Source organism: Parasteatoda tepidariorum, chromosome 11 (genome assembly GCF_982258835.1).
Source record: "Parasteatoda tepidariorum strain Cologne lab strain chromosome 11, Ptep-v5.0, whole genome shotgun sequence".
Classification (NCBI taxonomy): domain Eukaryota; kingdom Metazoa; phylum Arthropoda; class Arachnida; order Araneae; family Theridiidae; genus Parasteatoda; species Parasteatoda tepidariorum.
In genome coordinates, this window is record NC_141765.1 from 59,404,567 (window position 1) to 59,428,707 (window position 24,141).

The window sequence follows — 24,141 nt, forward strand, 5'->3', positions numbered from 1 at the left end:
GATGCTTATCAATATCATAAGAAAACTCATGGCATTCGAATCAATATAAGTAAATTTTAAAATCAATGTAATTTTATAATTAAATTAAGTAAGTCTCAGAACACTATCCAACTAAAATATATATCTATTCAGCTAATATTGCAATAAGTTTTTATGCCAATGCTTTCCGTATTACTGCTTGAATATTTTTAAATACTGGCCACTAAAATAAAAATAATTAAATTTTTCTTATGTTTACAATATCAAACCATTAAGTTATCAAGTATTACATAAAATTTATTGTGTAAGTTGTAGCCATGCTAAAATTTAAGAGTAATTCCAGACATTTTGTAAATTGTTAAAAACTTTTATAATCATTCTCAGACTTACATTAAAAAAAATTCCCATTAAAATAGCTGTCATTAAACGTAGAAACTTCATAAACGACCTATACAACCGGAGTGTTGACATTCACCACACTGCGATAAATTCCGGATCAAATTACTACAAAAAGTACCGGTACTCAGGGTTCCGATGCTTTTTGCCATAAAATCCATTTTTACCGGAACATGTTACGGAACAAAAAATCTGATAACATTAATTTTTACATTAATAATTAACGCAAAATCACTGAATCACTTTCCTTAAATAAATACTGCAAAAATTACGATACAATATTTTGCGATAAAATATATTTTACGGATGATGCACCCAAAGGGCCGATACTTTGTACCGTTTTTGAACCGGAAATATTTTACTCAGCAAAGCAAGCATGTTAATGTCGACGTTCACACATTTTAGTCTTTCACAGTAACAACATATTTACAACACTTATAATCATATTACATTTATATTGCTAAATTGTTACATGAATTTCTTAGCCTAAATAAATCAAAAATAAGTAAAAATGGTAACTTATAACTTTTTAAGATTTCTACCATCAAAATAAAACACATCAATACTGCTGTTTCTTACCACCATTGTGTTGACATTCATTAATGTAACTATGCGAATGTCGATGTTTCCAACTATTACTGTTCAAATACAGTGCACTTGTTTCGTTACTAAATGCTACCAATTACCACAAGAATATTGAAGTTCAACAGAGAAACTTTTTAAATGTCGACATTCATTGATTTCTGGTTTGCTTAGCATCAGATTCGTGTCTATAGCACTTCTCACCACATTGTATTTGTAATATTGAATAAAGTGATGTATGCATCGGTAAGACAAAAAAAGTAATAAAATAATAAAAAAAATATTTAAAAAAAAAGAAATATTTTAACAATATTTCTGTATCAAACTAAAACATTTTTTAAGTTATATCAAAAAACTATTTTTGAATCAATTAATAAACATTGCTAATTATATTTCTAAATTTTTGTCATAAAAAACAGGCCATTTTACGGCCAGATAGGCACCGGTAATAAAAATTTGGTGTTCTGTTTGTGACTATTACTAGTTTTTTTTTTTTTTAAATGCTAAATAGTCATCTCAATCGTTAAATATCAAATATTATCAAACGTGTTAGGATCATGGTCTTAAAAAACAAATCATTCTAATACCATGTTTTTTACTATATGTTTTTCTTGGGGGGAGGGGGTTATATTTAAAATTACAATGATAGAGTGAGGAAAAAACATACAAATACAGAGGTATGTTGAAATTTTTTACAACTTTTCGGTCAATATCTTTCAACTGATTTTTGAAAATTATGATATTTAGAGATAAATTCGTTTAAAGTTTCAATTATATTTGCTCTTTGGTAATAAACATGACATATTTTTACTCAACTTCGTAAATAAGGAGGAGATCAAAATTATGCTATACAGGTTTTGCCTTGAGATTTGAAGATGAATATAGCACCATTTCTGATTAAAATAAAACTCTTATTATTTTTGAAAATATGTAGTTTTTTTTAAAAAATCAGAAGTAAAGTGTGCGTTAATGAATATGTTTTTTAAATTTCTTGAAAGCAAGTACATGATTGTTACACAAACGTGCATTCTAAATAACGCGTAGGTAGTAAATCAACTGTTTCTTTGCCAACAACACTTTTTCTCATCCAATGAACTCAATGGAATAACGCCAATTTTTCATTTTTAAATAAATTTTTCACTTTCTGTAATACATATCAAGCTACAGCTTTCTTTGCTAAAATCTTCATCATGTTAAATTTATTCAGATATCACTAGAATTTATCATAAGATATTTATTATAAATTTGATATATACATACATATATATATATATATATATATATATATATATATACACACTAACCTTTATTTCAACATTCCTTCATTTTCCGATTAAGAAAACCACAGAACTAGCAAAACTATTTTTATCCTATTTGCAGTGATATTTGTTAAAATATTTATAAAACTCATGAATTAAAGGGTTTGTGTACACATTTAGCGATTATCTGTAATTTTATGATATAGTAGAATGTTTTCCCCATAATTTCATAAGTGTTTTTTCTTCACTCGATAAAATTTAGATAAAATTTCAGGAGTTGTAGGTAATGTACTAAATAATATGTCTTTAGTATATTTATTTTATAGAAATCAAAAGTAGTATTTAAATAAGGATAGTATATAAATAAAAATATATTAAGTCAATGTCATGTTGAATCAAAGCATAAATCTGAGCTACAAGAGGTCCAACCAAATAATATAATGGTAGTATGACATACTAAAGTTCATAAAACAAGACTTGAGAAATAATTAATTCCTTTTCTTAATCTTATAATAATTTCTTTAGTTTTTTTAATTTTACTATATAAGTTTTTTTGTCATTGCTGTAAGTTTCAAAAACTAGCACAAATCAATCTAAAATTTAATAACAATTTTAAATAAAGGTAATAACACTTAGTTTTCTAGGCTAGTAAAAAATAAAATTTAAGAGTTTAGTATTAATAACAGTAATAAAAATAATAACGTTTAAAATCATTAAATATTAAAAAATTAGTTGCTTTTGTCTGAAAAGTTTTCGCAAGAAAAAAAAACAAGAAAAAAGTTTACATTCAATTATTTTTCTGACAATAAAATAAAGTTTTAAAATTTATAATTATAACAATTAAAACTGAGTTTTCAGTGCTAATATCTCAAATTAATACAATGACCGAGATATAGAAGATAAATTATTACTGTCATTGTGATGATTTAAAAAAAAACTAACATATTTTTGTTACAAAAATTTAGGTCAATGACACATTAAGGTCTTAGAAGAGTGTATTTTGAAGGGTTTGCTTGCTCGAAGCCTTGAGCAAATGGGAATGAAGATAATTATGCTTAGAATTATATAATTAAAATAGATGAATTTTTAATGAAATTTTAGGCTCTTAGAACTTAAAAGTGAAAAAAAATTGCTATTGTTTGTAGACTGCTATTTTAACTAACTTCGTAAAATGAAGATAGATAAGTATTACAATTACTATTAATTATATTAGTAAGTCATCTTCTTTATTAGTGATCAGCTTAAAGTTAGCTATTCATTTTCGGTGCCTTATAATTGAGAAATTTCTACAAATATAGAATTATGAGAGAGTTTAAAATATTTTGCTCAAAAACCGTTTTCTTCAAAATAAATTTTAAATGTATTCAATATATAATTTTTTTATGACAAGCTTTTGAGGTCTTGCATCATTGATAATTACAAAAAAATATGAATTCTGCAAGAAATTGCTTAACGTTAAACATCAATAAGGTGCTAATTTGCTCTAACCTTAATAGGGTTTTAAATTGAAACTTGCTTATGTTCAAGTTGAATTACACTGTGAGAAATTAAGAGAATTTGCAGACTTGGTCGATTATCTCTAAAACTACTGATCGATTTTAAGGAAATTTTATATGTACAATACAAAACAAATAACCATTCAACAATTGTAATACACACGCATGATCGTGCGTAACACTCATTGGAGTCGGAAGGTATGAAATTGTCACAGGACAATACAGGCCAATTTCCACAGGAAAGGATAAACTGCCTTATTTCAATTATGATATCACGCTGCAAGACCTGTATATCTGTAAGAGGGAACCTTACCCCCAATTAAGCCTTTTTTTTTTGTTTATTGTGCAACCGCTGTTTCATACCTTCCGAATCGAACGACTGTTAAGCACGATCATGCGTGTGTATTACAATTGTTGAATGCTTATTTGTTTTCTGTTGTATCAATGTATGTGCATACCAAATTTTATTAAAATCGGTCCAGTAGTTCTAGAGATAATCGACCAAGTCTACAAATTCTCTTAATTTCTTGCACCAGTGTAGTTAATTAAATTATTATTAAAATTATTTAAAATTAAAATTATAAAATAAAATTAAAATTATTTCAAAATTAAAACTACTTAATGAAGATGGAAGTCCACGTTATGAATAAAAAAATTAATAGAAAATACAATTATGCAAGCAAATTTAAAAGAATATTAGACTTTTTCTTATGTTTGGAAACATATTAAGATATGTTTTGAAGTAAATATTTAAATACAAAACTCTTTGTTTCCATGCTTTAGATATAATATTCTTGTGATCTTCGAAACTAATAATGAATATTACTTAAGTATATATTTGTATAAAGAAATAAATTTAAAAAAAACTTTTACTTAAACTAAAAAAGTAGATCAACTGTAATAAAATTTTGATTTATTAATTTTTTATTGAAACTAGAAATAGAATTAAAGTAAAATAAATCAGCAAAAAATTTTAATTTCAAAATAAAAAATTTTATTTTCACTTTATTTAATTATCTCTGTGAAATATTTTGATAACTCATACCTTTATTTAAGCAAATTCTATAACTATTCATGCTTGTGTATAACAATTATTGAATAGTTATTTGTTTTTTCAATATTATCAATTTATTCAATGTCTGTACATATCAATGTACATTGTTATCATTGTATGTACAAATCAATGCATGTACATTGTTATTAACATATGTACCTATCAAATTTCATTAAAATCGGTCGAGTAGCTCTAGAGATAGTCGACCAAGTCTGCAAATTCTCTTAATTTCTTACACCAGTGTATTATATTGTGTTATAAAATTTAAAAAGTGTAAGTAATAATAAAATTCAACTTAGCACCATAAAAAGTTTGCGGCAAAATTAAATGATATTCTTTTGTTTGTATTCTTTTGTGTTAAGTAATATATTAGTGACGTACAAAGAGGATTTTGTTACGGGAATCCACATATTTTATCCATTGTATATATTTTATATTTTAAAATTATTTTACATTTTTATTTTTGTAAAAAAAATAATCCGTAAATATGTAAAGTTATCAACTGAAATTTAAAAAAAAAAGTTTTTTTTTAAATATAACTCAGTTAGTATTTTTAAATGACTCTTAAGTCATATGGAATAGTAAGAGTCATATGGAGTAGATAGCCCAATATGAACTATCTACCCCATGCTTTCTTCGTTTAAAAAATCATTTTGTGAATAAATTCGTATAAACAAAGATTGCCACAAAGTCTCGTTTTTCATTAAAAAAATTTCAATTAAATCATATTCAAATTTTAAAAAATTGTAGAAAAGCAGCACTTCCTCTTCCTTAATTTTTAAAACGTCTTAAGAAAATGAATTGTTTCCGACGACGGAGGGTTTCAGTTTATTAGGTCGAGTCGCGCGACTAAAAACCACTGTCACGTTCACTGCGTGCTACACCAGTAATCTAATTGAAAGGCAAAATGCCAGCTACCAAGCATAGTTCGGCTATTTTAGTCTACCTTCGTTCAAAGCTTTCGTTTCCTGACTCTTTCAATGCTTTCACGAAAATTTATTTATCAACCTTTATTTTTCAGATACTAGTCCAAATAGTTTTAAGTGAAACATAAAGTAATTATATATACCGCTTTAACACAACAAAGCTAATGGTTGCCTTACCCATTTTAATGATTACAATGACAACAATTATGGGAATATATAGATGTTTAAGAATCTCGGCCATTTTTGAAACAGGGTCAACTTTAGTGAGAAAGCGTGGCTGGGAGAGGGTATTTTGCCTTGGGATTCTGTTTCAGATCTGGGTCTTAAAATTGTGCCCCTTCAAGCTTTTTGTTGTGATTATTTTTTCATTGATGAATTGACTGGCAGACCTGGTTACTATGAATCCTCGAGCGAAAATTGAAAATTGCTGTTGACTTGTTACCGAGGTTCTTACTACTTGAATTTGAAATTATTTTTTCAGTTAATATCGTGATTCATTAATTATTCATTTTTAAACAAGTATTTTGAAATAAGTGACATATTAATCAGAAATGTTTAGTTTTAATACGTTATGAATTCATCTTAAATCTAACATTTGGCAGAACTGGTGAACCGGTTGCAATTGCAGTGGCCAATTTACACTTGACCTAAATAGAAGATCAAAGTTCAAATGAAAGACAAGTCATAAATTTAAACCTCTAAAATATAATTACGTGGAATGCAGAATAAAAGATGGACTGATAAAGGCGTGTTTCATTACTATTTCATTATGTGTACAATTTTTTTTATTCAGTTTTTGCTCGTAGAAAGTTTATTGGCCTTCAACTTACTCAAGTTCAATCTGTATTTCATTCACACAAAGTGAAATATAAATTTTTGAGAAATAACTTTCAGAAATGCTTTTAGAATTATTTTATACAAGTAATGCAAGTTTATCAATGCATATTAATATTAATGAACCGAGTTCCACTGAATACAAATTCCAAGTTGCTGAAAGTGTAATTTAATTTATGGTTGCTCAAATATATTTCTTATAAAAATTTGATATATTTTATATATAATTACTGTTTTCTTTCTCATTTTTTTTTTAAAAAAAAAAACTTATTTTTAACTATCTTTAAAAACTCCAATTTAAAAATAACGAAACCAAATTTCAAATTTATCTTAGAGATTACGATAACTTTATATAAATTAGTAAGTTAGCAAGAATAGTAGTTAATGTATAGGGTTAGTAGTAATGTAATTAATAGTAATAGGGTTAATAGTATGGCAATTACTCTTGTAATTGTGTGTATTAACGATAATTAAATCTAAAATTTACATTTTTCACACAGTTGGGAATAATTTGAAATTATCATTACAATCTTCGTGTATAAAAAAACAGCATATCAATGTAATTTAAAAGATTAGTAAAAAAATTTAACAAGTTAAATTCTGTGGGCACAAAATATTGGGTTTAAAACATGTTGTGGTGAGTTGTATAAATAGAACTTTTTTTTCTGTCTAGTTATTAAATAAAACGCTTTTTAATAAGATATTGTGTTTCATGAACAGCTTTCTGAAGTTGTTATATTTTCCAAAGCTATTATATTTAAACTTTCGAAAATTTCCTCTGTACTTTTTTACGCTAAACATTTCAGTTACATTCCATTTGCCACAAATAATCACTTTATACATTCTATACTATAAACATGTGAGACTTTGAGTTTCACTCTATAGTTTTTATTCCTCTTTTGAATTGCACGTGAAGTCACTCAGAATGTCTGAGCTTAAACATTTAAATCTTATTAAATGTTTTTGGTACAGTTCCTTTTTTAAATAAAAAAGGGAAGATTATTTTAAGTTCCACCGTAACATTAATTTTTAGTCATTTGAATAAACCACTGAAAAACTACAAATGCCTTGAATAATAAATTCAGTGTAATAATTTCTTATAATTTTTTTAAAAGAAGTCTTATTTTTGTTATTTTTAAAGTGTTTCAAAACGTCTTGACCTATTTATTTTGGACACAATTTATATTTTCTTTTCAATTTTCTAAAACTTACTCAGACAATAACTTTATATAAATAGATAAATTAGGATATTACATATGTTTCTGTTTACAGCCATTTATATCAAGTTCTATTTTATGTTTGAAAAAAATAATGTTAAAAATTGGAAGTACATAGCATTCATTAAAACGAACTTTTTTTTCAGATATTGCAAAATCTTGGAAAAGCAGATCGAACGACAGATGATATTTTGAACCTATATATGAGCAATTTCAACAAACAGCACGTGAGTAATTATTTAATATATTAAATATATATATACTCTACAAACTAATACAATGGATAATTAAAAATCTATAGCTAGCAGCCCAAAGATATCCTAATAATAATTGTATTAATCTTTTATAATTAATACTCTTAGAATAGATAAACTAGATTTTCAATGTTATTTAATTTAATTAGTTTAAAAGTTGATAATTTGTTATATTTCAAAAACTCTGCGAAGATTCATTTGTGAGTAATTTAAAGGTACTTTTAATTAAAAAAAATTAATTCATTATGCAATAATTTTTAGCAGCTCACAAGTATTTAAATATTTTTTTTCAACTCAAAATCAATATTTAAATTAAACTTCGATTAAAAGCTAATGCTATCTTCAAAAAAGATTCAAAAAAAGTATACACGTAAATAATCTTGAAAAAGCATTAGTAAAGTTTTTAAATTAATTTGTGTTGTTTAATTTAAAAATTAAACTACAATTTAAAAGAAATAATTTAGCACAGTGTTTAAATTACATAATAATTTTTTTCCGTTTTTAATTGAACTGAGGAAAGATTTTTACAGTTGAGATATTCTGAAATAAATATCGCTTTGAGAGTTTATTAAAATTTTAAAAAAATTTGATTTAGTAATTTAATAACTGAACTGCCTTTTTTAGGAAAATTGCATTCTCATAATATAATTAAGGATCTTCATCAGACAGTGAAATTTGTTTAGCAAACATAAAACCTCTCTGAAATGTTATGGGGATTTTTAATGGGGATTATGGGGACTTTTAATTTGTAAATGTTCAATTATTTGATAATATTTTGAAGAAAAAAAAACTATGAATAAAATAAATGAAATTATTTTATTTTGAAATTAAAATAACTTGCTTCTGTAGCAACATTGTTTCGTGAAGAACAATTTAACTAGCATTCATTTTGTAATTGAGTAGATATTTTTAAAAATTTCTAAGCACAAAATTCATCATTACTGTACAAAAAAAGTAGATAAATAATAAGAAACTATAGCATTATTTTTGAAGAATTATTTTCAATAACAATAGATAAACTGCAAATTTTGAAACAGATACAATTTTCCAATGTCAGATGACATAAACAGATAAGATTAAAACAAAAACATCTTAAAAACAACTTTGACAGTATTAGTTATGATCGAGCTTGTCGGATTCACACAATGGTCAAACGTTACTATTTTTTCTATTGACATTTTTATTGACCATGAATAACAATCAAAGAAGACTTCTGCATTTATTTATAAATGACTTTCGTTTTGAAAGATTTTTACTTCCTGTAAAAACTACATGTGTGGAGGGTCATTTTAATGTCAACATAAATTCTTTGAAGAACTCCTTACATTCTTCTTAAATTTTGCACCCAAAATAATTCAATATTTCAAGCGGACAACAGCTGTCTAAATTCTTTAGGGAAGGCTTTGCCGAAAGAATTTAGATTACTATAGCCGTTTGACTATATTTTAAAGCATAAAATTAAAAATCAAGAAATTTATTTCCTGTGAAGAATATATAGGTGAAGGGGTATTCTAATGTCAACATAATACAACAATAACAACAAAAATTAAACTCTCTTGTTAAATTATTTAGGTAAAACACTTCTTTGAGAATGCCTTGTCTAAGGAATTTAAACTATGACGCCTCGTTTGACTGTATTTTAAATTAAGTAATCAAGTATCAAAAATTTTACTGCTTGTAAATCTAAACTTGTCAAGGGTTATGGTTATGTCTTTATAAATGTTTTAATAAATTTATTTAATTCTATTAAATTATTTAAGCAAAATACTTCTTTGCAAATGTCTTATATAAAGAATTTAAATTGTGACGCCTCGTTTTAGTGTATTTTAATTTATACAATCAAATATCAAAACTTTTACTGCCTTTAATCATTAGAATTGTTAAGAGTTATGTTATCATTATAAATGCTTCAATAAATTAATTTTATTTTTGTTAACTTATTTAGGCAAAACACTTCTTTAGAAATGAGTAGTCTAAAGAATTTATACCGATTTGTTCATTTGTCACGCAGTCTTTTAATTAACAACACGCAATTTTTTAAGATCATGCCTAATAAGAAGTCCAGCTTTATGATATTTTTAAGAAAATAATCAACATTGAAAAAGTGTTGTGTAAAATAAAAGTGTTTATAGTCTTCGAATAATAAATTATGATAGTAAATTGCAAGATTCAAAGCATGTAGAATACATTCAAAAACATATTAATGGCTTGGGGCTATATAGTGATAAGCTAAAATCTTTTGAAAAAGATTTTTTTACATCGAATCTTTCCTAAGTATTATTTCTATGTTGATAGTTCATAATATGACGGATCTCCCACTAAATAACAGGTAAATGTATGAAAAAATCTTATTTTTTAGATGGAAATCGCGGTGTCTTTCACCGAAAACAATCTTAAGAAACACTGTCTAGTGCAATTTAAAAATGTGACTTATAATTACAAAACAACATAACCGCGGACAATGAACTTTATTTTACATATAGCTAGTTTTAAATTCCTTTCTTCCATGTCTATAAAAGATATTTATTATAGTTTTCATTAACTTTCAAAGAAATTCATTACATTAACCTCTTCAAAATGCTGTGAGTAATACCGCCTTTTAAAAAGTTCACACAACATCTCGCCTCAAACAGATAATGAATAGTCGCTATTGCATTCCGTACACCAGTTTATTCCGTCCCTGTCATTAATTTAAAATAAAAATGAAATAAATTACCGAATTCGATGGTCGGTGTGATTGTAGAACTATTTTATTTTCGAAACTCATATACTTGGTCATTAAACTTAAAAAAACTTAAAAACCATTCAATTTCATCGGCTACTGATGAAAAAGTTTGAACTTTAATTTCACAAAGTTCAAGCATATGACAGTCCAACAATCATTTCCGGCTCTTTTTTAAAATCCCCGACTCTTTTAATTCACTTTTCATTCTTTTTCAATATTTTCCCGCTCCTTGAAGAATCACCCACTCAGTAATTATGCAGATTTTTGCCGCTAATGGTAAACGTAAGAACTATTTTCTACAACAATTTTTGGTTTAATTTATATGAATCAAATGAAACTATTGTTTACTTTTCATTGTAATGATTTATACTTAATATAAAATTTAATTAATTAATTAAAAACTGTTTTATTTTCATTACATTTCTTAAATGTATATTAAAAAATTAACTTTTTTAATATCAAAATGCAAATTATGAATGATTCTTGATATATAGACAGACTACAGAAATTAAAGGATGTAGTAAAAAAAAGCAAATTTTTTAATCTTCCAATAAGTTAATTAATAGAGAATTTTAATCAACAAGAAATTTAGATAAAAAATGGGTAGACGTATCTGTTAACAAGCGAATCACTAAATCATCAGTGAATTAGTGAATAATAGTTTAATCGAATAAATCCCTGAAAAGCACATCTTTTAATTGAACTTGATCTGCTACTCAATTTTTTTACAGCTACATTCCCCATATTATTATAAAATAGTTTTCAAAAAATATGCTATTAAAATGAAACTAATAAAACAAGTAAAAAGATTCCAAATATACTAGCTCAATCAGATAATATACATTCCTCAAAATTGATAGTTTTTAATTGGCTTTACAACCTTTTCTTCTTACTTTAATTTTCCTTAATTTAATGCATTGCATTGGAAAATACAACGAAACAATTTTCTGAAAAAAATAAATAAAAATGGAAACAGATATTTTGAATTTTGCTTGGATTTACTTTTTAATTTGCATTATTTTTTAATCAATTATTAAAATCATATAAATTTTTCCAGTTTAATTTTTCAATCTTCTTAAATTTTTAATCTGTAATTTAAGTTAGAACTTAAATCTTTGAAAAAGATTTTTAAATATGATAAAAAAAATAAGGATACATAATCTAACATTGATTGAATTCATTTATTTTTGTAATCGACATCATTTAATAATTTAGTATTTAAGTTTCAACTTAAATCTTTGATAATAAATGCTTTCATAAAACAGAAATGAAACATGTTATATTAAACATGCTGTAATCCTCATCATCTTAAGTTAATAATATAATTTTATGTAAATTTATTCTTTAATTCATATTAAAATTCCGGTCTCTCTCTATATATATACATATTTATATATATATATATATATATATATATTCTTTCTGCTCGTAATTATGTAAGGTAATATTATCTTTATATCAAATTAATTCTTTCATCCAACTAAAACAAAGCATATATAGTTATAAATTTACTTTTCCTTATTCTCTTTTAAGTCTTTTCACAAACACGTTAGTAAAGCATAAGATTTGTACAAGAAAAGAGTTATAAGCACATTCAGTGTCATAATGGTATTTAGTAATAAACAATGGCGATTACCAAAGAGAAGCACAATCTCTACATTCCATCAAGTGTTCTGGATCTAACATTTCATGGTCTGTCATGCGAATACCATTTTTCTGAATAAAATGGCGGCATTATGTGTTTGGTAGAAGTGCTTTGAATATTTTTCTGCACTGAAGATTCGCAAAAAATTCTTAAAATCTAAAATTACTTGAATTAATTTTTATTTTATGAAAAAATGCTTCTTTATGAATAAAATAAAAACATTATAGTCATTTAAAAGTGAGATTGTTTTAAGTAACTTACAAAAAAAATTTTTTAGTTTTGAATTATTGTTTCAAAACTAGGCTAATTTCTTATTTTCTACAAAAAAGAATAATAATAAGTTTCGCATTGTTCGAAGGAAATAAATAATTTCTTTTAAGTAAAAATGAAAAATTTATAAACTTTCCTAATATTTTGAAATTTTCTTTCTGTAGTCCAACTTGAGAGGTTTATTTGGAGTTATACTCCAAATTTAGTTGCAATAATTTTGTACTTTGATTGATTCAAAAGTTTACCCGAAAAGAAGACTAAAAAGCATTTTTAAAGGATTAGAAAGGTGTACTGAAGATAATAGGTTGCAAGATTTTTTTTTTAAAAATATTGCTTAAATATGAAAAATAACGAAAACACATTAAGTTCTCATGAATAAATTAGCAAAAAAGTTTGAATTATATATTAATGTAGTTCAATGACTTAGAGGAAAATAAATAGATTAAAACAAAAATAATGCGGATGTGATGAAAAAATAAATTTAAAACATTTAACATTGTGATGTCAAAAAGTAAGAAATGTTTACGCTGTTAGGAAGGAATGATTTTCACGTATATATATATATATATATATAATATATATATATATATATATATATATATATATATATATATATATATATATATATATATATATATATATATATATATATATATATATATATATATATATATATATATATATATATATATATATATATATATATATATATATATATATATATATATATATATATATATATTTATTTATTATTAAAATACAAAAAATTCGAAAACTTTTGTGTTTTTACATTTTTTGAGGCGTATAATTTTGATGTTCTATCGTAAAAAAACATATTCATGCAGTTATTAATTTCTTAAAGTAGCAAAAATTAACAACAGTTATCCTTCTTTATATACTCGTTACATTTTATTAAAAACTAATACATAAAATTATAAATTATTTATTATTTTCCAAATGATTTACGGTATCTGAGGCAAGATCGGCGAACAATTAAAAGGAGTAATAGTAAAATATAACTTGAAATTGTTTCAAAAATAATTTAAAAAAATCTTTTTTGCAAATGAAGAATTGTCTTTATGATTTCTAATGACCAAGCTTAAAAATTTTAGTTTAAAATAAATGAAATTAATAATTTAACTAATAGCAAGTAAGAAATAAAGTGGGTAGAAATTCTGCCACAAATTAATACATTACGAGGCATGCTATTACTGCAGTTCTTTTTTTTTTAAAAACAAATAAACTTATTTTGATTTTAAGTTAAAAAATTACATTGTTTTTATGAGAAATATTATAAGAAATTTATAAAAATTACTCAACTCTTATTAAAAAAGTATGTATTATTATTTAATATCCATTTTTTACTTATTGGTTATCATTTGGAGTTGTGGCAATAGTGCAAAAAATAAAATTTACCACTTACAGTCGGGAGTTCACTAAATGAACTAGAACAAAAAGCTATTTGCTAATACACAGGGAATACGAAAATAAAAAGAGGTGTTTGGAATCGTGTTACTAGGAAACTATCGGATTAAATTATTCTGAATCTCACAAACATTTAATCAGAGTTTATGTGAAACAAAGTCACAAAATTATAATAATAATAATACTAATTCAGTTTTTATAATTAATGATAAACTTTAAATTCTTGAAGAAAACCAAATTTTAATTGAAAAAATTAAAACAAAATATTTTTAAATCATAAAAATTACTTTTATTTTGTATTAAAAATAACTCATTTTTTAAATGCTTTTCTTCGTTTAGTTTGCATATTTTTACGAATTATCGCTTTGGTTAAAACCAAATTTGTACCCTTTTTTAAGTTCTATTTCATATTTAATATATTCTATTAATCTTTCTATTTAATCTTTTCATAAATGAATGATTTTTAGTTAAAACAATTTCTTATAGTTTTTTTTTTGCCATGAAACTGAAAAAAGAATTGACAAAGTTTAAATATCCTATTATGTGACTAATAAATTTCTAAAAAAAACAATACTTCATTGAAGATTTGTTTATCAAATAATGAGAACGAAAACTATGATGAAAAAGGTATTAACAGAATAGTCACGTTTTTAGTTCAAAAATAAAAAAACATTCCACACCTTTAATATTAAAATATTGTGACAAAAACTATTACTATTAGAATATTATTATTATTTAAATGTAGTCTCAAAGAAAATATTCTAAACTTGTGAACCTTCTAAACTTGTGAATTGTAATAAGAAGGTTAAAACAAATCGCATGAAAATTGTATCGCCTTTGTTATTTCAAAATAGTTAACTTTCTGCGGATCGTCAAGATAGTAAATTAAAAAAAGGGCATAATAGATTTTTTGAACTTTTTCTATCTTTTTTTTAAAAGTTAGGTGTCAATTCTGAAAAAAATCAAAAAATTCAGAAAATGTTTTTAAAAAATTTAGATTTTTTTTCATTTTTTCACACTTTCTTAAAAATTTCAGTTTCCTACTTATTCATCAGAAAAATGGTGCGAAAGTTTATTAATTGATTCGAACAAAAAATGTTTGATATGATTCTTAATAAAAAAATAAATGTTTTGAGATGAGTAGGCGACAATTCATTTTTGTTTATTAGGTAGGCGTTTTTTAAATAGTCTTTACTTACTGAAAGAATAATTTTTTTGCATCACAATCACATGCAGCATTTATTATCCGACAGGAAGTAGCTGAAAGATTAGGAAAAAAAATGCACAAAAAATTTTCAAGCATCGAACTACTACTATTAATATTTCACGATTAGAATCCAAGCAGTACCTTGACCTCATTGACCACAAAGCTCCACTTTCTTCGATTGTAGGCTTTCTTTTTTCAATTATTTATCCTCATCTTTTTGAAGCTCTTATCATCCTTCTCCCTTTCAAGAGACGAACAATTTCTATTTTTACTTTTGTTTGCATTAAAGTCTGAAAGAAATACAAACAATTTCCAGTTACTTGTATTTTACAATTTATTTATTTATTCATATTCATTAATTTATTAATACTAAATTAAAAATTTCATTCGTTAACTATTGTTCCGTTTATTAAGTTTTTCATACATTACTTTAATTCCTTTTATAAAGCTCAGAAAATGTAGGAATAAAATTTTTATTTTTATCATAAGATATTGTCTTACTTCGCTAGAAGCAATCAATCCTTTCTCTCCTAACTGTTTTAAGATTGGAAAAACATTTTATTCATTTTTTTTTTTTTTTACTTTTTGCTTTGCATCAAAATAACACTAAAACATATCTTAATTATTATAAGTCCCACTTTCAATATTTTCCGAAGGATTACATTCTATTCTATTTTTGTACATGAATGAATTCCATTTTTTATTTGGTTTCTACATGTATTTTCAGGAATAAACTAAAAACAACTTAAGAAAATACGCGTCGGTTCGAACCCTGCCGACAGCTAACGGACAACTCTCTCACGCACTTCTCCCTTCTCATCACTTTTGAGACTAAGCATTTTGCTCAAAAGTGGGTATATGCTGTTTCGATTTTGAATGTTATGGGGTTTTCAAATTCGGTTATACACTGTAAAAAAAAATCCCGAAACGTTTCTGAATATGTACGGCAACTACGGTGCATGTAGTTTTCAAAAACGTTTCTTAATATTTCGGAAACCTCTTGTAGGGCTAGGTTACTAACAGTGTCAACTGTCATCAGATATCTCAAGATAAAATAAAGTTATCATGCCTTATATACTAGTGCATTAGAATTTAATAGTTGTAGTGGTAGCTACGCTACATTACTTCCCCACCAGAATTTTATCTGTGATAGAATTCAATGAATGGAAACCTCTAGTTGAATATATGGGATTTATCACTAGTTGAATAAATGGGATTTACCACTATTTGAATATGGGGGGGGGGGTACCACTGGTAGAATATATGGGGTTTTCAAATTCGATTATACACTGTAAAAATAAAGCCCGAAACGTTTCTGAATATATAGGGCAGGGACGGTGCATGTGGTTTTAAAAAACACTTTTTTTTAATATTTCGGAAACCTCTTGTAGAGCTAGGCTGCTAACATTTTCAACTGTCGTCAGGTATCTTAAGATAGAATCAAGTTAACATGCCTTATATACGAATGCATTGGAATTTAATAGTTGTAGTGGTAGCTACGCTACATTACTTCCTCACCAAAATTTTATCTATGATGGAAATTGATAAATGGATACTTGATTATGATGTTTTGCGAGAGACCGAGAGAGCTGTGTGCTCCCGTGTTGCAATTAGCAGTCGAATGTATACAGACCCCCGAAGTGTGATCAAAACTGAGTAGCGACAGCCTAAGGAGGACAATGTCGCAGTCACAAATAGCAAGTCAACTGTTCACTGTGAACCATCCATCAAGATAGATGTGTTCAAATTGAAGTGGGAGTTTCAGCAGGCGTGTTCAGATCACGTCCGCGAGACACCCATGAGAGGCTTGGTTACCAACAATGTCAACCGCCATCTATCGAAAGGTACCTCCTGATAGAATCGAGTTAACATGTCTTATATAATAGTGAATTGGAAATTGTAGAGGTAGCTACGCTACAATCTGCAACTGAATAGGCGTCATTATAATTCAGTTTCCTACTTTAAAAAATAAGATAAATTTTTCTCAATTGATCGGAAGCATATTAAATGAAGTTATCTGAGGTTTTTGGAAACATTTTTATCGAATCAAAATCAGTTTAGATTAATTAAATTAGTTAAGTTTAGACATTTTTTACCGTGTATTAGATTTGCAGCTATTTCGACACACTTTTGCTTATTTTTACTTTTTTTAGAAGCCTTTTTATAGTGAAGAAGAGCAGATTTGTTATGCTAGTAACAAAGCAAAGCATTTCCTTTTAAACTAAAGAGTAAATTTATAAGATCCTTCCAAAATTTCACTGTTCAATAGCAGAACAATAGATCTGAGAAGGTTTATAAAAAATGTATCAAATAAATTTGAAGCGAATGAAACATAGCCTAATCCCCACAAAATAAGTTCCCTAAGAATACAATTTAAAATATCTTTGAGTTCTTAAGACCAATACCGTTTCGTAATTTAAATTTTTTATATCTAAGAAATTAAATGTATTAATAGGTAGAAATGAAATGTTATTTGTGACATATCACTCGTTTACTGAACTGTCAGTGCTTTTTTCCCTTTGATTAAGCATACATTTTAAAAATGTGAGATTTTAAAAAAATAAAGGAAAAAATTTCTGAGTTTTTAAAATATTTGGGATAGTTTAATATGTATGAGTCGAAGATATTTAAATGCACGTAGTCGACGAAGAGAAACTATACGTTAGTTTTTGAGCGTAAACACGACAATCTGTCTGTACTATCCGTGGAAACAAAAAATTAAAAAAATAATTTTGAAAAGTGAAAGCCAATTTAAAAATAGAAAATCAATTTAAACAGAAACTTGTGGAGTAATATAACAATTAAAAAATTTTTAGGTTTATATTTATTTCGATTTCAAAATTCAAAATTTGATAGTTAAAAAATATGTACCATAAAAATGCCTAAAAAATTTATTCAGTATTAATAAAAGGTAAAAATTAAAAATTGTCATCCTAACTAAGAATTTTACAGGACATTCAACTGCCTTTAATGAACTTAACTTATCTAGGATAAATTCTTAAAAAACTCTTGAATTTCTAAGATATACAGAAATTTTATTGTCGAAAAAGCAAAATTAATTTGAAAATATTTATTCATCTCAATTATTCTAATATTTAATTCTTATCCTAGAAATAATTTTAATTTCAGCTATCATATTGTTAATTATTGTATCCACCTAATGATTTGTATCTTCAAAAAAGAACTCTGGATTAACAAAACTATAACATCTAATGAGGCAGGTGGCATGTTGTAGTCCACAGCTCGTCCAATCCATTGGAGAGAGTGATATTTAACAGGGTAATCTCGCACGTAGACCGACCAGTGTGGAGGTGCATCATCCAATTGAATAATGAAGGTGTCAATATCGCATGCAACTATGTCATCAACCAAAGAGTTAACATGTCCAAAAAAAGTTACTCCCGTGACAATTTACACCTAAAAAAAGAAGGACCAAACACTTTCTTTTTAGACACTGCACAGAACGCATATATCTTAGTGGTCTCTGGTACGTGTTGCTCTGTGAATTCGGGATTATCCGTTCACAAAAAAGAACGTTATGCTTGTTTACCTTACGGAAAATGTTGTGTCATTGAGGAAAACTAAGCGGAATTGATCACTATAAATGGCTCGAGCGGAATTGATTACCGGCTCGATATGTGTCGTGCGACTAAGGCATCACGCATGGAACATCTTCGACTATCTCTAACAAAACTTATTAAAATAAATCCATACAATTATGTTGCAGGTAATATTGTTCTTGATTTATAGTGCATTGAAACCGTATGCATCTTCATGAATCATAATGTATTTCAATTTACATTTAAACGGACGAACAAAAAGCAACCTCTAGCTTTAAAAAAAAAAAAAAAAAAAAAAAAAAAAAAAAAAAAAAAAAAGCAATTTACCCCTGCGTTTGCTTTTATGATTTTTCATGAACTGAAGTATCATAAAATTCAATTCAATTCGAAGATTTTTTTAACTTCCATTTAAAGTGCTACCATTTTTTTATTTTTATGTTTTATGTAGCTATCGTAGCAGTTTAGTTTTTAATTATTACTTTATCCACTTCACCTCCATTGTGTCCTTATATTTGAATAAACTCAACTCTGGAGTAACCTCTGGATAAGAAGAGTCATTCATTCCTACGCTTAAATTATTCAAGAATTGGAATGCAAGAAAAATCCCATAGACGAGTCTACAAACTTCTTGTTGGCACGTGACTAACACCTCACCTTTCTTGGATGATAGCATAACCCACACTTCAATGCTTCAGTATTGTGGTCAAACCTTAACTTCGTACGTGATAAAAATTTTTATAACGGCAAGATGTTTTTCTGCTTTTCTTTTTTCCTTGCCGTGCTTGGTTTTCACGACCTTCAATGGATTATAAATAGGAACTTGTGTTAGTTTCTGCTGATGACCAAACTGACGAGTGAAATAAGCAGCTGTTGGAGGTTTGTTTTGCTTCCTTCTATAGCATAGCATAATTTGTTTTAATAACCGATGTAATTATCTTCCCATCGTTTAAATAGAATCATATGTGGAATAATGCTGCAGGCAGTTTGGAATTACATGTTCTTGGAAAATAATTAGATCAACGCTTGACCTTGAAAAGATATAATATGCAAAGTTAAATAAGGGGAACACTATCTAGTTTTTTGAAGTTTAATTTTAAATATTTAAAGAAATAAATATACTAATTTTAATAAAACACTCATTATCTAAACATAAGTCGTTACATTAGGTCTTTGAACATGAAATGGTCTGTTTTTATTCATACTGAAAAAATTGGCCAATTTATTTAAATTAGGTATTTAGGAATTTAATTTCTGGTTTAAAAGTTAAAATAGACGCTTTATATTTCGTAAGAAAGTACCTCAAGTGTAACTCGCTAATCCTTACTTTAACTTCGGGGTTAAGAACAAAAATGTGAAAATTTGAAATGGTTTTTTTTTTAATATATACAATATATATTTTTTTGGTTATAGAATTATAAAGCTTTAAAAACTATAGTTTCAATGCTAATACTTAAATTTTTTTTATTTTTTTAATTGAGCATTAATTAAGAATTAATTTCGAAACATAGTAAATTCAATTTGAAGCAACAATTTAATAATTTTTTTATGGCAAGCATAATTATTTAGGCTAAATAAAGTTTGATACTTATAAATTATAAGTTATAAAATGGTTATAAATATTTTTAAAAAAATTGGGAGCAGAATGTATAATAGTGCATCCAATGCATGACTATAATGGCCTAAAAAACCTTACATACTTTTTTATTTTACTGCAAATGTGGCAATGTACAAATGGAATACTATATCAAACTTGCGTTAGGTGTACAAGGTACAGATGTATAGATATGACTTGCGTAAGGTTTAATACTTTTATCAGCCGAGAGCGAAAGTTCAAAAAGCTTTAACGAAATTAAAAAAAAAAAAAAAGAACTGTAACATCTTCTAATTATGTTGTACTTTCGAAAGACCGAAAGATGAGTCGTTCCTGCGCATATCGATATCTGTTTGTCAGTTCGTTTTTTCTTTTCCTTTTTTTTCTTCTTTTTTTGTTGCAATTTGTGATAAAATGCCCAGTTAAGTACAAGAAGAGGTACACAAATTAAGCATTGTATGCTTTTTGAGTTTCAAAAGGGTTATAATAGGGAAAAATTTACTAAATTGCTGGTTGGCCTTACCCACCTTGTTCACCCGATGGTGCTCCATTTATTTGCATTTATGACGATTGCTTCAACATTTTTTAAGAGGCAAAAATTTGAAAATTTAGAAAATACTCAAAATGACATTTCCAGATATTTTGCGCAAAAGCCAATTGACTTTTTGAATATAAGGCATTAAAAATTTGAACACTATACGTTTTATATTCGCTGCTTTGCATACATCGCTTTTAAAATCTTTGATAAAAATGAGGTAAAGAAGACTGCAAGGGGGGCATCTCGAAAAATTAGTTTAAAAAATGAAATAAAATTTTTATTAAATGGGAAACTTAAAGGTCAAATTAAAGTCATCAAAGAGATTTTAGTTGTCAAAAGGAATTTGAAAGGAGAATTAATTGTTCAAATAGTTGAGAAAAGCAGAAAAGTATTTTTGAAATTTTGTTTAAAATTTCAAGGACAGATTTAAATATTTTTAACTCTTTTTTAAAGATTCATCAATTATGATTTGTACTTTTAAATAATCATTTATGGCATTATTCATTTATTCGAATACCCATTTATAAAACTCACTCTCTGAAAAACAATTTTATTCAAAAAGTACAGCAAAGTAAAAAGTATTCAAAACTAGTAATTATTTCTTTTTATTTAAATTGGTAATGATCGATAAAGTTTGTTCTTCTATGTGCAAATATGTTTAAATTTACTTATGCAAATAAATTGCAAGATATAAAATTTAAACAGAATCGATTGAATATTTTCAAGAATTGGGAAATTAAAAATACTCCTTTTTTAATTCTTTCTAGGTAACCATTTGGACGTCTTGTACAAAGGTTTTCATTCAATACTTTGAAGCTTTCAAAACTAATTTTTTTCCGACTTTTTCTTAAATCTTATAATGTGATACTCAAATATCAACTAAATAGGATTTACAAACAATTTAAAAAAAATATTATTATCAATTTTTGTTAAATGTTCACTTATAACTTTATAAATTAATCATATTCTTTTTAATTTATAGGCTTCAGCACAAAGACTAAGCAAGGAATTCAAAAATTATGTGTCTTGCGCCAGGGGTAAGTAATATCAATAACAGTTGTTCTAAATAAATGATCGAAGATGTAGAAAATGAATTGGAAAAAAATACATTTAAGGAAATTTAGAAATGTTCATTTGCTTCGTTTTGCTTAGAAAACCCGAAAATTTACCCAACAAAATTTCTAGTTAGGTATTACGTGGACCGGAAAGTAGTATCGTTTCGGCGCATTTGATATTTGTTATCAAGATTTTATTTTTAATTAATAATGTATTAACTTTCGTTAGCAGCAACCTTTCAATGCCAGATTGAAAAAAAATGAATTGGTTTTTAAGACCAACGAATATATAATGCGCCGAAACGACATTACTTTTCGGTCTCCCTAATACAAAGTTTTTATTAGATATCAATAATTTCAGTAACAACATGGAGCAGTCTAAGGACAAGATTAACAGGCACACTCATCAGATTATTTCAGCTGGAATGGTTTAGCATGCAACTGATAATTTAATTTACTTGCTTTTGCAGTCAGTAGCACAATACGTTCACGAACTTAGCAACTAATTTTAAAAATTTAAGAAAATTTTTTATCTAGTTTCCTAAACGAACCATGGATTAAAATAAAATAATACACATTAAAAAATATTTTTTCTAATAACAATTTATCTTTATTTTAAAAGTATTTTCCTTTAGTATGAGATGATAGAATAATTTAAATTAGATATTTAAAATTCTAATTATTTGTTAATGAATATACAGAAGCAAATAATGATAATTTTTTTTTATTCGTTTTCAGCTCCTTAAATTATTTAAATGTCATTAATTTGAAATTATATATTTATTAAATATTATTGAATTAAATATATATGTTATTAAAAATGTATTGAGTATTTTAGCTTAAATATCATAATACATTTTGATTATTGTTAAGCAAATTACACTAATATATATAAATTAGGTTTAATGTAGATAAAAATATATATTGAATTGAAATTATTTATTTACTAAATAATACGAATTCCTTTCGAACTATTTTCTGCTTATTGAATTATTTTTTTCTAAAAAGTATTCCCAGCTTTACAACATAAGAATCCTCTTGACTGGCATAATTATCGGAGCTCATATGGATGACTTTACTTCATATAAATATGAATCAAAAAAGAAAAAAGTTCTTTGTAATGTATCTAAAATAAAGCTTCTGGAAATATTTTTTGAGAATATTATGAGTAAAATGATAAGAAACAGGTAGTTTTGATAATTGATACATGGACAATTTTCCAAAAACTTAGCATTTTTTAAGTCACATATTCTTAAAAATTAAGAGTACTTTAAGATTCTAAAAAAAAGTCATACTTGACATTTATGAGGCACTTAACAAAAGAGTCATCACACATTATAATATGCATTATTTTTTTAATTAAAAAATGCTTTCTTGCGTAATAAAACTGTTGTACAGGAGAATGACAGCAAAAACTGTTACACACCTCAGTTTAGAACTTCAAAGCTATGATAATAACAATAGGTAAATCAAATCTTCAAAGCACTCAATCAACCCATCAGAACGATGATAATAAACAGTGTTGCAGGTACAGGACTAAAAAATTTTCTATTTTTTCTTAAAATAATAGAAAAATTAATATTTAAGTCTTAAATACTTGAGCGGATTCAAAAAATAGTATTTTACACCTTAAAATATATAGTTTACTAATACTACCTTAATTATTGAAATATTGGTGTAGAAATTTTAAATAAATTAAATAGGTTTAAGAAAATGTTTCGGACAAGCTAGGAGAGTGACTTTTAGGCAATTATAAATTTTTTTAGGAAATTGTCTAGGAATAAAATTTTTAATGTTTATTTAAAATGCAAAAGAAAAATTGTCTTAAATGTATAAAAAGGGTAACTTTCTATCTCAAGCCAATCTTGTAATATTTTGTTTCGATCTGATATTGTTAGGTTTTTGGAGAAGTTTTGTTTTCATTTATTTTTGTTTTAGCACAATTAAGGTTTTTGAAATATTTTCCAGTACTTAAATAAAAGAACATTTCTGAACTAATATTTTGAAATCGTGTCATGAACATTTGTCTTTTAAATGCATCATTAAAATTGAACATTCTGCAATAAAATTGCTGCACTATTTTTTATTATTTACACCCAAAAATAAGATCTGAAAATTTAGGTTTAAA

General features: G+C 26.0%; 1 protein-coding gene across 1 annotated transcript in view; it reads left to right on the forward strand.

The window, feature by feature from the left end:
- The window catches only part of Amph (amphiphysin), a 62,583-nt gene that overhangs the window by 14,286 nt on the left and 24,156 nt on the right, over positions 1 to 24,141 (forward strand). Inside the window, exons 2-3 of the mRNA XM_021147865.4 lie at positions 7,890 to 7,970; positions 21,941 to 21,995. Of these exons, the coding sequence (XP_021003524.1) occupies positions 7,890 to 7,970; positions 21,941 to 21,995 (136 nt within the window). The remainder of the gene's footprint in view (positions 1 to 7,889; positions 7,971 to 21,940; positions 21,996 to 24,141) is intronic.